Source organism: Falco rusticolus, chromosome 6 (genome assembly GCF_015220075.1).
Source record: "Falco rusticolus isolate bFalRus1 chromosome 6, bFalRus1.pri, whole genome shotgun sequence".
NCBI lineage: Eukaryota > Metazoa > Chordata > Aves > Falconiformes > Falconidae > Falco > Falco rusticolus.
In genome coordinates, this window is record NC_051192.1 from 70,759,178 (window position 1) to 70,775,498 (window position 16,321).

The 16,321-nt window shown below is 37.8% G+C and overlaps 1 protein-coding gene across 1 annotated transcript in view; it reads right to left on the minus strand.

The window, feature by feature from the left end:
* CSMD1 (CUB and Sushi multiple domains 1) overlaps positions 1–16,321 on the minus strand; it is a 1,210,601-nt gene that overhangs the window by 979,619 nt on the left and 214,661 nt on the right. Inside the window, exon 2 of the mRNA XM_037392820.1 lies at positions 4,073–4,289. Coding sequence (XP_037248717.1) covers positions 4,073–4,289 — 217 coding nt within the window. The remainder of the gene's footprint in view (positions 1–4,072; positions 4,290–16,321) is intronic.

The following is a 16,321-nucleotide window of genomic DNA, read 5'->3' on the forward strand; positions in this document are numbered from 1 at the left end:
CTCTTTTCAGCTGTGGAAGATACATACGTAGTACAACCAGCCTTGAAATGACTTTTGAAATCCATAAACTCTTGTAATGTCTGGTTTGAATTTCACTCGCTCATGTCAGGTAATGTATCCATCTGCAGGATAGAAGTCAATAGCTCTATTTGTCAATTCACATATGCTTATACACTGAGTCTCTTCAGAGCTGGCCTGTATGCCTACTTCCTGTGTCCTGTTGACTCATTTCTCATTTCTATTTTAAAATATTAACATTTAATCTTATATCTGATATATAAAACAAAGAAAAAAATAAAAATACATATTTGCGAGCACCTGAACTACACTGAACTCCTGAATACAACTCTTCCTTAGGGAAACAATACCCAAGAAATACAACTGAATAATAACTTTCTTGCCTCAGTGCACCATACTTGCATCTCCTCTCCACAAGAGTTTTGTCCATATGAAATGTGCATGCTGATAGTTAACTGTGTACAGCAACTGACAACTTTAAAATTTAAAATGCAAACAAAAAATACATTCTACATCTTTCCCTAGATTAATTAGAATTTGGTTGTGTTTTGAAATCTTTCCCCATTAACTGATAATGCAATACTTAATACTTACGGTAAGTTTGGGGGATTTTTTCAATAACATAGAACTTAGACATCTGTTTTGGTTATAATATATGAGTAAATTAACTATCTAACTTCATGTTTCTTTATACAATGAAGACTACAGTATCCTACAAAGCATTATCATAAACAGTGTCATTGGACTTATATGTTTGTTCACTTTTTCTCTTTTAAGTCAGAGAACCACAGAATATACCAGGCTGGAAGGGACCTCAGGGATCACCTGGTCCAACCTTTCTTGGCAAAAGCACGGTCTAGACAAGACGGCCCAGCACCTTGTCCAGCTGAAGCTGTCCAACGTTGGGGAACCCACCACTTCCCTGGGGAGATCACTCCAACGGCTGATCGTTCTCATTGTGAAAAACTTTCCTTTTGTGTCCGGTCAGAATCTCCCCAGGGGTAACTTGTACCCATTACCTCTCCTCCCTTCCATGGGACTCCTTGTAAAAAGGGAGTCTCCATCTTCTTTGTAGCCACCCTGTAAGTACTGGAACGTGGTGGTGAGGTCTCCCCCTAAGCCATCTTTTCTCAAGGCTGAACAAACCCAGTTCTCTCAGCCGTTCCCCATGCGGCAGCCTTCCCAGTCCTTTGATCATCTTTGTGGTCCTTCCCTGGACCCTCTCCAGCCTGTCCACATCTTTCTTGTTTAGTGAGGACCAAAACTGAACACCCTATTCCAGGTGTGGCGTGGCGAGTGCTGAGTAGGGCAGGATGCTGACTTCTTTCTCTCTGCTGGTGATGCCCTTGTTGACACAACCCAGCATTCTGTTGGCTTTCTTTGCCTCAGCAGCACACTGTTCACTCGTATGGAGCTTTTTCTCCCCCAGGACCCCCAGGTTCCTTTCCATAGAGCTGCTCCTGACCTGGGTAGATCCCAGCCTATGCTACACTCCTGGATTATGTTCTCCCAGATTATATCTATATCTATATTGATATGTATATCTGTATCTATATCTATATGTACGTATGTATATATGTGTGTATATACACATACATAGAAATAAAAAAAAATCCTCTTTTGTGTTCTATGAACTTTACAGTGATAAAAATAAAGCAGCTACATCAATTTTTAAGAGCAATTTTGGACCACAGATCTGAGTAATTATATAGAATGACAGAATGCTAGTTTTAGAAAAATAGGAAATTGTAAAATAGCACTTTTTAATGTCTTATATTTTGTTTACATTGTTCTTGCTGCTACTATCTTACTTCTCAACCTCCTCATAACATAGCATACAATAACCTATAAATCACTATTATGTGTAATTTAACCCTTGAATCAATATATTCCTTAATACTGCACTAACTGAAGTTCACATATATCTTACAACTACCTGTTTCTCTTTTCTTCGCACACACAAACAGCTTAAAACAAGCCTTAGCATTTCAATGTGTTTTACATATTTTTGTATTTTCTTTGGGTTTATAATAAATATATATAGTGAAAGTATCCCGGTGCACATCTAGCATACAAGAAGGTCCTTCAGGCAGCACAGTAAACTAGCTGAACATACTGTTCATTTTTATCCAATTTTGCTTTAGCAGCTGAAAAATACTATATAAAATATGAGATGAATATTACTTAATTATTATAGTTTGTGACAGCTATTTTTAAGAAAAACTCCAGATTTTGCATGATGGCTAAAGAAATATAATTACCCCAAATCTAGTAAAGTATTTTTATGTATGAAATAAAAAGAGCATACCCTCAAGCAAAAGTCCCAAGATGCTCTCTTGCATTTGCATGCTGTCAGCTAAAAAAACAAGACTATAATTTTCCAGTATCTGCTGAGTGCATTGTCTTGAAATGTGCAATTGTAGAGGGGTACACCTGTGAATGTGCTTTGTGCAACAAAGGGTCTGTCACAAGAGTATGAGACATGTCAATAGAAAACTGTCATTCAAATTCTGCTTTTTTAACCTCTGAATGCTGAAAAGCCAACAAATGCTTTTTTTCCTTATAACACCAATTATGAAGGTAATTAACTGGTAAATACAAGCACAGATAAATAAAATATCTGCTCCACTGCTGGAAGTTGGAAATTAAATCCTTGTTTTACTGAGATCAGTGGCAATTACGATGACTTCAGATACTTCAAGATCATACTTAGAATTTCTGTCTTCTATGCCGATACCCACAGATTATCAGTTGGTGCTCTTCCTTGAAACAATTTTCTACTAACAGATTAGTGCAAAACAAGCAGGACTGTTAGCTATAAATAATAAAGGCATTTGACCGAAAATGAAGTATTAATCCTTGCATAAAGGTGATACAAATACTAAAGGTTAATTAAGTACGGTAAATGAAGCACATACACTGTGCAACTCAAGCATTGGTGCCTATCTACTACCTTCCACAGTTTTCAAAACTTTTTGCACTGAGTCAACAAACAGTCGGAACACTGTTCTTGTCAAAAAGACAAGATACCCACTAAATTGTGGAACAAACTGGTGATGTTCCCACATTTGTTTTAACAGTACAATATAAATCAGCAGCATGTAAAAGAGTAATCAGACAAAACTGACAGCAGTGTTTTACAGTACTCCATAAACCTCATCCCTGAATGGAAAATGACAGAGCAGTACCAAAAGCAATGTCTAGTCTCTAGCTCTGCAGTCCAGATCCAGCAAATGACTAAGGAACCCAAAACAAGACACCGATGAAAATAATGCACCCAAATCCGAAGTTGTGAAAAGATTCAAGATCAAAAAGCTTCCAGAAGGCCTCTTTGCAACCTCAGTGTTATTTGGACATATAAGGCACCCCAGTTTCTAACCTTTAAAGGTTCCTAATTGCTTAATAATTCTATTTACATAGAGATGGAGAAGAATTTCACTTTTGGCAATTTATACTTCAACTCCTCTGTAAGGCAGGCAATAGTCACCTGAAGGATTTAATCTGGCAAGCATTTCCAGACTCACTAATGAGATTGTGCCTCTCGCAAACTACTGTATCGCCTGCCAGCTCTTCTGTGGCACATTTGGTGAGAGACCCTGGGGCACTGTTAGCACAAGCAGCATACCCATCCTCTGATTCAAATATTGTAGGCATGGTAGAAAGGTAAAGCATGATCTCAGAAAGAGCTTTCAAAACATGGGGACAGATGCCTTCAGGACAGGGTCACCGGGCCAAATCTGGATTCCATTGGGGGACAGATAAATAAAACTAAGCTATTGCAACACGGGATACTCCTGTCCTCAAGGGCCTTTACCAAAACTGACCTCAAACGGTGCAAATCTTAAGTATGACTGATGCTACTGATATACAAGCTAGGGTCATGAAGATCTGAAACTCAGACCAACACAATTTGCTGGGAGATCTTGAAGCACTGCTATTCCCTTGGCTGGGGAAGAATTAAGGAAACACATGCAGTTGTAGCGTACCATCAGAACATATATTCAGGAGAGAAAGAGTGGCAGAAAGCAATGAAGGAAGAAAAAAGGTACCTTACCTCACTTTCAAATTGCCTTGCTGTGGCTGTCCATCGTAAATTGACAAAATATCAAAATCTTCCTCAAGGGCAAAAGTATGAAATGACAGTTGTATCCTGTTACGTTCTCCCGTGATAATGATCCACGTGCAGTTGGCATAATTTGGATAACCATGAGGAAATCCAGGGCTTTCTATAGTACCATTTGGTCCCTGTACTAAACCTCCACAGTTCTGACCTAAAAAAGAACACAGGAAAGTATGTATTTCAGTGTTTCTTCCGCCTCCCCCAGTATGTATTTTTACATGAGTAACTATATGTAAACTTAATTTTATAGTATTTTTTTCTAGAATACAAACAGCACATAAGATTGCATTTATACAGTTTTTCCCTCTTAATTCAAAACCCCCATCGCTGGATTTTCTGAGACACTTACCATCTTTTTATGCAATGAATCATAATTTCAGGTTATGTGGTATTAACAATGTATGACTTATTCATCCAATTGTGAAATTTAAGCATTAGCTTTGATGCCATAAATTCAACAGACTGACAGTTTTAATGCCAGAGAGTGTTCATAGCTTTTTGGTGAATGCCATTTATAAAGTTTTTATATAAATACTAAAGTATTAGATTTTCGGCTGTTCTGAAATATACTTTCAATACAGAGAGCAAAATGTAGACACACATTTATTACGCATTCTGTTGCAACCAACATTAAGATTTTTACACTTTGAAAACAGCAAAATTTCGGTGGTAGAACATTTTTAGTGCCATGTATAATGTGATCAGGAAAGTGTAAATTCTTTTTTTTCTCTTTTTTTTTTTTTTTTTTTCAGGATTCTTAAAAAATAACACCAAGGGTTTACTCAGCAGGAATTTGTGTCTGGTTTGTACATCACACAGAACATGTGAGGGTATGGTAGAACATTAAGGGGAAGTCCTCAGCAAGAAACCTTGACTTACAGTGCACACTCTTGCTAATTTCCTACTTGATTTTGTTAATCCCACACACACCAGTTGTACTGGCTCAGAGCTGGAGAGAATCATTAATGAAATATTTGAACAGAGATAAGTTTAAGGACATTCTGTGCACTGTAACGCTTGGATTACTACATGCATTTTAAGCACTTCAGAACAAGTATAATCCCAGCATTTTATTGTTATACCTAAACCAGGAAAGTATTTCAGGCTGCAATTTTACTTTTAACTTCCCAGCAGTAGGGTCTCTGAGGCTGAATCTTTCAGAGTAGTGCTGTCAAATGCTTGTGGGAGGTTTCTAAATCTTAATAAAATGAATTCAATAAAAGGGATTTGCTGCTAAAACTAAAGAACTAATAACCAATAATTTTCTACTAAATTTCAAATATAACAAAAAATCTAATGAAGAGATAAAAAGGCTATGGGGATTCAGGAAGCCTTTAACACAATAATCTTCTCTAGTATATCTACCAAGGATTCATATCACTTTAATAAAACATAGGTATTATTAAGCATTCCTGAAGAAGGGAACCTGTTATACCATGAATGTAGCATGAAAGTTTCAGCTCTGTGATGTTCACTGTAACTTGCCAGCATTCTTGCAGATGCTTTGCATTTATTCCTCTTCCTACAGCTATCAGGGAAATATCCTGCAAGTATCACAAGCCATTTAAAACAATTTAATTGATGCAGGAATAATGTTCTGAAAATAGAAAATTACAGTGACAGCCTACCACCCTAATACTCTAATGAACTACCTCATGTCTCAACATCCAGAAACTGGTTTGTGTAAATCAAGTACCCCCTGCAAGCCGTGCTACACCACAGCTTTCCTACCACTCTGGTGTGAAAAGGTTGCTTTGAAAGAGGAGAGCTATCAAGCAGTTCATCTAAAAGCTATTAAAGACAGAAACACCTTTTAGGAGCAGAAATTTGTAATGCGGGTGTAGATAATTACATACGTAAATGCAGTATATTAACTACCTTTCTGACTTCCAGGGGGATGAACAAATTACCTCCCCAATCTCTTATGGATCCTTACAGCTGGCTTAAGGTAAAATTGAATATCGCTGTGGTAATAAGTGAGCCCTCTGACCCCCAAAATGACCACAACTCAGCAGCTTCCTTACTGAGGCACTTGCTAGCTACTCACAGAAGTATTTGCAACTGTCAGTGCAAACTGTCAGTCTTATTCCAAAAGGTGCTGTGTACTCCCTACTGTAGATTCAAGCTATTGTGCATTATTCTCTTGGAAAAGAAACAAATTCTAATGATAAATGAGGCAGCCCATGTTTTACCACTGTTTAACTTAAGCATATCTTACCACCCATAGCCCTTTCTTTCTCCAGTTTGCTTTTGCTCTCCTGTTCTGAAACTATTCATAAACATGCTGCCTACTCACTTTGTACCCAAGAAATATGAGGTAAAGGAGAACCATAAAGGAAAATGATTAACTGTGAAATGCTATTTAGGTTTGCTCTTCATTTTATATGCATATATATAAATACATACTTACTTAGTGTTCAGTAAACCCCCCCAAAAAACCCTAGAAGAAATTTATATACAGTTAACTCCTAGCAATCTCATTGCTGCACACTGATAACTGCAAAGAGGATCTTGCTTCTGAACTAAGCCATACCCAAAGACACTCTAAAAGCTGTGCAGGCCCAGAAAACTAACACCCTTCTAGATCTGTCCCTGCTCAGTTAAGACATGAAGCATGTTAAACAGAACAGTATTTGGAAAAAAGGATCAGCTGCTAACTGTATGATACCCATTTTGTCAATATATGTACATCTAAAACCCCAAGAACTGTCAAATGTTACACCTCTGCCAAGGAGTAAATTCTGCATCGAATCACTTATAAAAGATTCGGTATAGGAAGACATACTTGGAAAGCAGGAATGAAGAGACTTAAGGGTGACAGTTGACAGCAAATCAGACAGGAGTTGACAATGCATTATCTCACAAAAAAAACCAGTTTCTAACTGCAAAGAAACCACAGACCTGTAAGAGGACACTGATGAGATTAATTAAAAATATTTTGGGTTTTATGGGTGCCTTAATAGTAGGAAGTGTCAACAAAGTAAAGATACAGAACATACTGGAAAAAAATAGTAAAATAATATTAATATCAGCAGAGTTTAGTTAGTTCTACTGGGATGAATGTAAGCACAGAAGAGAATGTAGACTGAATACACCCTGAAAAGATCTACCCACACAATTCACTTTAGTTCTGGCCCTTGTGTCAAATAAAAAAAATAAATGTTTTTCACAAGATGTGCAGTCATTGATTGAGTATAATATCAGTACAATGAACTATTTTAACATTAAAGGTGTATCAGACTGCCAAAATTTTATTATTATGAAACCACATCATTGTTTATATGAATATAAACTATGCTGTTAGTATTAATTTTCTGTCATATATTGTCTGTAAGAAGATATTTCAGGACAGCTATTTTAGGTTTATGATATAAAAAGTATAATTTAAGAAAACTGATGTTCTTGCCTTACAGTTGGAAATGATTTACACTGATTTCAGCCTTATTTTATCTTAGAAAGGTTTTTTGCATATTCCATACCAGCCCTATTTGCAACTGCTCAGGCTCAACATTTCTCACTTATGACCCCTAAGTGACAGCTCACCAAGAAAACTTAAAGCACTGCAATTTTGCCTTAAATGCTGAGCCATGTAAGTGGCAGAATCACTGAGAATCAGTAGAATTTAAGTACTGTTTTGCCATAAGATTTTGAATAAACCTCACAAAATATGAACCCTATACCAGTATCTAATAATTAAAACTAACAAGGTACAGGTTTATTGATTTTTTTTCCAAGTTTCAAATGCTTCTACAATAAACAAGCAAAAAGACAACCACTTCTCGTAATTCATAAGGTATTCTGTGAATAACTGATACATTTATATATATATACACACAGATGTATATGTATACATATACATATTTACATAGAAAGCAGTTTTTGCAAGATAGATGTATTTTGAACAAGTAAACTATAAAATGCGCCAAAATTAAATATAGTAAAAGCAGTGATGATAAAGATATTTTGAACAATTATAACTATGAAAATTAAGTCACATTTATTCTTCTTGTAACTGTGAGCATTACCTTCCATTCTGCAGCTACAGAGGAACACAGCAGCTAGTAGTGAGGCTAAGAGATGTCTAGAAAGATCATATCTCCCTCATTCTTTAAAGTAGATTCTACTGAGTTACAGTAAGTTTAGGAAGTAAATAAGAATAGCTGCACTCAGCCAGATTAAAGGCTCATTCACCGCAGCATCTATTCTCAAACAGCAAGCCAAAGGAGGAACAAGGACTGTACCAGAAAATTTCCCTCCCCTTCAAGATCTACATCACAGGGATTTTTTTTGAAGGAACACATTCCAGTAGCCTCATCTTTGTGTTTAATAGCCCTTGATAGATTTCTTTTCTATGAACTTGTCCAGTCATCCTCTGAGTATATACTAACTAATAGGATCTTTCACATATTCTAGAGGGATTCTTAAAACATGAAAAATCCTTCTTTGTGTTTGTTCAGCAGCTACCATGTGTTAGGTTCATTTGATGCTCCACAAATTTTTTGTATGAAAAGCAAACATACAAATGGTTCTTACTGATGCTTTTTACGGCACTTAACCATCTTATTGACTTTTATCATGCCCAGTATATTTCTTTTTCAAAGTTTAAAAGTTGTACTTTATATAGCTGTTCTCTGTACTAAAGTAATTTTATCACCTTTTTCTGAACCTTTTGCAGCTTTGTTATACCTTTCATGAGACTGGGATACCAGAACTTCTTGTAACATTGAAAATGTATATGAATCATTTACACAAGTATATTTTTAATCCCTTTTTCTGTTCTCCTACTAATTAGATCTGTTCTTTTGCTAAGGTAAGCATTAGCTTGACATTTTTATAAGCAAGATTCCTTTCCTCCAGAATTACAGCAAAGATAGAGCTTGTCATTTTACAAGGAAAATTAGGAATTTTTTTTTCACCTGTAGATTTCCTACATTTATTACTACGTGCATCACATCACATTCATCTACTCCGAATTTCATCAACTACTTCAACACCTTACTTGGTTACCTAAGGCCTTTTTTGTAATTCTTCACAATCGGTCCTCATTAAATCATAAATTCCTATCATCATGGTCACTTCACTACTTACCCCCTTTTGCAGATAATTTCTGAGCGTACTGAATCACACAGATGCCAGCACAGATCTCTCTGGGATGCCGTGGTGACTCCCTCCATTGTAAAAAATGGCCATTTTCTCCTATCCATTAAGCACAACTCTTAGCCAACCTTTCAGCAATGCACAAACTTTCTTATGCCCTGCCTAATTTGTTTTCTTTACTATCTTTACTGAAGAGCTTCTGTCAGTGTCTTTTGGAATTCTGATCACCTTTATCCACATTCAGGCTGACTCATTCAGAGAACTCCAACAGATTTGAAAAATATATAATTTTAAAATAAAACCTCGATTCTTATTCAATATATCATATTTAACCATGTGTTAATTGATTGTTTTAATATAGTTTCCTAACACAAGTTCTAGGTGTTCCAGCATTTAGCTCCTTAACTCCCCTTGGTCCCTTTTAAATATGGGCATTTCAGGCGAATTGCAGCTGGAGATTACACTAGCAGTGCAGTAATTTTTCCTTGATTGTCCTTTAAACTCTGGATAACACATGGGACTCCAAATATTATTGTTTATTTTTTCTACTTTTTCCACAAACTGTTCTACCAATTTTTCAACTTTCAACAGATACATTGATGAATTTTCCACGGAGAACAGTTCAGGCATGGGAATTGCAAAATGTATCTGTTCTTTGCTGTCTTCAGTAATCTACCCTTTATAATTCTAAGTATCTATTGGCCCAGCAAGGCTGTCTTGCAGGCTACTTGCTCCAACTGTGTTTAAAAGAGGAATATTTTTTAATTTTACAGTGTTGGCCTCCAATGCTCTTGGAAACAAATGTTTTATTTCCAGGAAAGCCTTCAGAGAGTATTCAGCAGCCCCTAAATCTTACTGGGATCTTGCCAATACACACACCTTCACCTACCTTGCCTTGGGATTATCTCCCTCTGGCAGTCTGCACAAAACAGCAATAATCACTTTCTTTGCATGTATAGCAGGATGAATCCCCAACTCCATCATCTCTCTTATCCTTATTTGTGAGGCCTTAATTATAAGAGTCGATGGTTAGAGCCCTCATGGATTTTAAATTCTCTCTCCTGCACAGAAAATTCAAACACACATATCACATCCCCAGAGTACCTCATGCTTGCAATTCTGACTTTTCTAACTCATGTATGTGCACACATGCAGGAACTTTAGTACTGCAGTAAGTATTGGCCACAACTTAAATGACTTTCAGCAGCAAAGCTGAAGACAGGAAGTTTTGCAAATACGACTTTTAACAAGAAAAGTAAAAACCAAATGTTCCTAAGACTGCAAAGATGTGTTACACATATGTAGAATAAAAAAATTTCCTCTTGGACTACAACAGGTAACTACAGATTTAAATTGCTGCCATCACCAATGGAGATGGTGGGACCAGTAAGATAGCTGTAAGACATAAACCAGTGGTTCCGCACTTTGTTGCAACCACCTCTTTTTCTATGCTTTTGTGTTTTCACATGCTGCCTTTGTATTTTCTCCTTTGTTGATGTCCACCATAAGCTCCTAGCTCTTCCCACCTTCGCCAAGACCTGCAGGCCCACGCCAGCCCCTGCCACTGACAGCCCATGCTCTGCACCAAGCCGTTATCATTTCTTTCTCATTAGTATATTCCAAAGCCATCTTCTGATAATGTTTAAACGCAGTAAGACTGTTATTTCCTAAACTAATTTCAGTCAAGAACAGAAATGTCAAATGGCCAGAGAGACAAAGTCACTATTTTCTGAGGACTGTTTTAAACAGCATTTGACTACTTCCAGTGTCCTTTAAAAATCAATTATTAAGTAATCCTCACACCACCACCAAAAGGCACTTTCCATTGAATGAATCATATCAGAAAGTACTAAAATTCTGTTAATTTAGGTATCACTGATGATTTAGTCACAACGGCAAGCCACCATCCTTGCTGGCAAAACTGAAGCATACCCCAGAGCACAAAGATCTCACGAAGCAGCCACCTGTACCACGCCAGCATCTGCGTGCTGCGTCTGCCGTTGCCTTTCAATGTCAGGGAGAACTTGTGCCACAAAGCTTCAATACCACAGATACTTAAACATATTCAAGGCAGTCCCAGCCCAATACGAAATGAGAACAGTGTAAATTTACTCGTGATGTTATGTTTTTGCAAGACCCAGGCAAAAATAGTTAACTTCAAAAGAATTAGGGAGAAATTGTTTAAAACTTATCTGATCTGAAATAATGAATAACGATCTGTTCAGTTTTATGATAAAAAGCTCATCTGTGCACCCACAAAGGAGCACAGAGAGACAATGGCAGATGGGGCAGCCCAAGCACCACCATGCCCCAGCTCTACCCAGGCCCATCCCAGGAGCCGTCAGCCCATCACAGGCCCATCTCCATATGCCTGGAGGAACACAGGGGGCCCCCGTGCAGGTGGGAACCCAAAGTAAGACCTCAGAGAAAGGATGCCCTTGTTCAGGGCCTGCCAGGGCTGTCCCAGGACAGCCTCAGTCCCACTGTCCAGGTGTGATGCCCACCATGACAGTCCAACAGGAGCAACTCCAGATCCCCTTCCAGACCGGGGAAGGTTGCTGCCTCGGGTGTGGGACTTGTTATGAGATGCTGGGGAAAAGCATTTTGCAATTGCACAAGACTTATTATGGGGCAATCTGGGAAGAAACCTGAGGTTGGGAAGGGAATGAATTTAGATGAATTCAGAAGGAACATCTGTGATAAAATGGAGGAGCAAGGGGACAAACAGAGCTGTAAAGAGTGGCCTGTCTGGCTGTGCCCCCACAGGGGTCACAGCGGTCCATAGGTGGGTGGTGCCAGCTTGGGGCAAGTGTGGGTCAGGTGCCAGCAGCTGGGCTGGACCATGAGCCAGAGGGGGTGTATGCCTGGGGTGCAGTGACTGGGGAGACCCCAGTGAGTGACACCAAGTGCCAGCCCCAGGTGGGACCAGTGCCAGAGCCTGTCTGGCTGCAGTGCAGCACTGGGAGCCAGCAGCGGTGTGCGAGTGAGCATGTGAGTGCTGGCTGTGGTCTGTCCAGATGAAATGGTGAGCAGGTGACGTGAAGGGGAAGCCAGGAGGGTTTCTCCAAGGATGAGATCACAGGTAGGTGGTTACTGGGGACCAGGGGTATTGTGGTCAGCTCTGTGGGTGGGTGGGTAGACCTCGGACCTGCTCAACCAGAGAAGTGAAACAGGATGAGGCCACTGGTGCTGCCTGAGTTCATGTGAGTGCTGACTGTGTCTGCCTCTTCATCTGTGTAGCCAGATGCATGTGTAGATATGTATGCAGTGTATACATGTGCTCTCTGTGTGCGCACCTACTGGGAAAAGCTTCCCAGTCTTGACACTGCCTGCATCTGGGGCACAAAGATGGGACAGCCTCACCTCTGCCAGCTGCCAAATTCAACCCTTCCTAACACAATTGTCTCTGAATCGTTAAACATTCTGTAGCTTGGCAGCTAAAGCTAAAAACAGAAAAAAAAATGGCAGCTAAATTGCAAAATTGAGATTGATTTCCTTTAAATACCATTTCCATTCAAACCCTGCAATTTTTGTCTGTGACCAATTTAGGACCTTCACTAGGTCCATCTCACGAGATGAATGATGCGTAAATGCTCGAATCCATGCAGTAACCTTAAATTCTGATGCAGACATTTGCACAGTGACTGCAACTTCTTCAGTCTATAAAACATTTCAAATTCAGACTTCTAGCCGCAGGATATATACTCATGGATTGTGTTGATGAAACAGAAAAGCTGGTGTTTCTAAAGTCTCAGATTAGTACCCTGAGAATCAGGCAACAGCTTTGTGCACAATTTCCTATATATATTTAAGCCTTTATCCAGCACCCAACTGAAATTAAATTGTCCTGAAGGTTAAAGATCATTATTATTATTCAGCAAGAAGTACTGAAACAAATCCCGACATAATGGTAGCTTTGCTGTGTACCAGAGCAAAGCATCTTAATTGCTGGTATTTGGAAGTTTTTTTTCTTTATTTTAATGAAGTTCTCAATGCTGAAACACATATTATACATCAGCTGGATTATGCTGCTGTTACAAATTGAGAAAAAGAGATTTCATGTTCCCTTTTCAATACTGGAATGTCCAAAAAGACCAATAAATCAGTATTCACACAAGTTAATCAGGGAATAAAAGGCAGCTAAAAATGTTTCTCTGCAGGAAAACATTTTTTTTAAAGGTCTTCTAGTTCTTTTTGAAAAATCCAGTCTACAATACCATTCAGTGCCACTGGCTAGTAGAGACAAAAAACCAAAAATACCATAATCATTCTTTCAAGACTACAGCTTGGCACTCCTTCCTTCTGACAAAGCATTATGTTCTTAGTTAAAAGCAAGTAGACTATATGAGGTTGGTTTATCCCTTTTCCTTAAAAAATAATGATTTTAGTCCAGTAAAGCAAAGTTCTCCAAATTCTCTTTGTTCTTCCTTCGCCTTTACTCCAATTGGTTTTAAGATTCATCGAAGTGAAGGAAAGAAAATGCATTAAAACAGAGGAAAGTAATGCAAGTTGTATACCAGATTTGAAATACTTAAGTGCTGGTGTTGAAAAAAGTTATTTTACAAAGGGTAAGATCCTATTTTGTAAAATGCTGAGGTAAAGACAGATTTAGTGCCCTTTAAAGAAAGACTGTTCTTCATAGATGCAAATGCATTCTGCAGATGGAGATCACTAAGGACAAGGTGGACTTTATTTGTTTACTTTCTAAAATAAAGTAAAATACATTGAGGCTTTAGGGAAACATCACTACTACTCTTACAGTTGCTTCGCAACAGCTAGTAGAACCAGAGAATATGGCATAGCTTAGGTAAATAAAAGGCAAGTGCTGATTTCATTGTTTGTGAAATGCTGAGACTCAACCAAATTCTCTTCTTAGCGTTACTGCAATACAAGCAACTCAACTGTAGGCAAGCTACTCTGAGGACTTCTTTATTTCCCTTCTGCCAGACTCCTGCAACATACAGGATAACTGTCTGTACTTAATATGATCACTTCAGTATTGTCACTTTGACGTTCCCTTTTTATTGATGCCACTCATCCAAACCATTTCACTGACAGCATTGCCTACATATCAGGATCTTACAGCAGGTTTCTTTATTACCATCTTTGTCACTGGATACCCACATCATGACACTGAGAAGTGTAACACAGCTCAAGCAGTTTGGTTTTATACTATTACTAAAAGAGCATATTGTCAAAAAGCCCAGTCCTGAAAACTGGGAAAAGTCCATTCATCTCATTTTAACTGCTCCATGAGCATAGTCTACAATAACTACCTTTTCTTCCCTGACAGTTATTACTTTGTGCATTACTTCTGTTAGCCAGCACCCTTTCCAGCATTTTTTCGTCTCTGTGTGACCACAGAATCAGTCCAGAAAAGGTTTCAAATTTGTTAGTCTCTGCCATTTTATTTCATGCTTTCTTTGCATTTAAAATAGAGTGCAGAGTCAACTGACATCAACTAAGAAGGACAAATACTATCTTCCAAATTAGATTGCCAAGTCATAACTTGAGGAAAGCGAATGAGTGGCAATAAATTCTTCAGTAGTCATTAGATTAGTTTTATTTTCAAAGGTGGAAGAGTTATTTTTAGAATTTAATTTAGAAAGATCAGATGACATTACATTAGATTTTAGTGTTAAAACAATCACCTTTGCTAATACAAATGCATATTTCAGGAATTTCATTTTTCACATAAAAATTACATTTTATGCATCTACTGCAAGAAATCCTGCAACATTCCTCTTGACAGGTATACTATTTCCATACACATAATAATGCTTCTTATTTAAATTTATATTTTATATAAATCAGAATATGGGCACTACTGTCCATGCAATGCACATCTAAGAAAGACTTCTACGAAAAATTAACAGTAAACCACAGCAAACAATATTACAGCATTTGCGAAGTGAACTATAATCAAAATATAGGTAGCATGACAACACAACCATGTTTAAAACACGAATTTCATTGCCCTTTTGATGTTAATAAATTTAACACACACAAAACATACACAATCTACTACATTCATTAACATTGCCAGGGTGAGAATGACGCAACAGACATGTATTCTTTGGAGGTTAGAAATTCAAAGTACACCTGTGTGAGATATTCATGACTGGAACAGTGTTCTAATAATCTTAAACACAGAAAATTTAGTACCTCATGGTTTGCACAGTATTCAAGTAATTACTGATTTTAACAGGGCAATGAGATGGAATGGAGGATGGTGCTCCTGTGCCTGAGTCCTGATGTCTGTAGCTGACATTTACACACAGCAATATTCAAACACAGTAGCTAACCACTATCTTGCATCAACAATAACAAACACAATTGCATGGGTAACTACAGGTGTGATTCAGCGTTGTTGCGCTGATTTGGTGCTCCCAGTTCATACTGGAGTACATGACTAAAGAATAAGATATTCTGCTGTATCTACAGAAGATCTAGTTTTACTTCTCCCATACTAAATAAAACGTTTCAGTTTTATATTTCCCATTGTGTATATCTCAAGCAATTATAAGATTTGTAAACAATGGCAAGTAATGTTGTGAACTGTGACAAAGATGCAATTAATGTTCGCTTTAAGGCAGAGCTGATTAGAATGATACTTTCTAAATAGCATATACAGTATATCTATGACTAATTAAACGCATTCTGCCCATGCACATGATTCAGATAGGTTACAAAAATAAAAGTTTACACAATTAATTGAATTAAAATAAATCAGAAAACTTAGATGATAGTACAAATTGGAACTATAAAACATACAAGAGGATATTTATGACATTACATACTTATAGACATCATTTCTTCTAATAGCACAGCACTTCATGAGATACTGTACCTCTCAGAGCTGGTTTGCCTACACTACATAATTGATTGTTTCTTATAGAATAATGGTGGATGCTCTATTGAAATACCAACCTGAAAAACCACCCCAATATCCAACTGTTTATGTGAGGTGAAGCACATGAAACTGCAGACACTGAACTTACACTCCTTCAGGCCTTTTCATCTGGCCTTTGCCCTCACATACTGCCTGTATATCACAACACACAAGCACTATCTCAGGGACTAGTT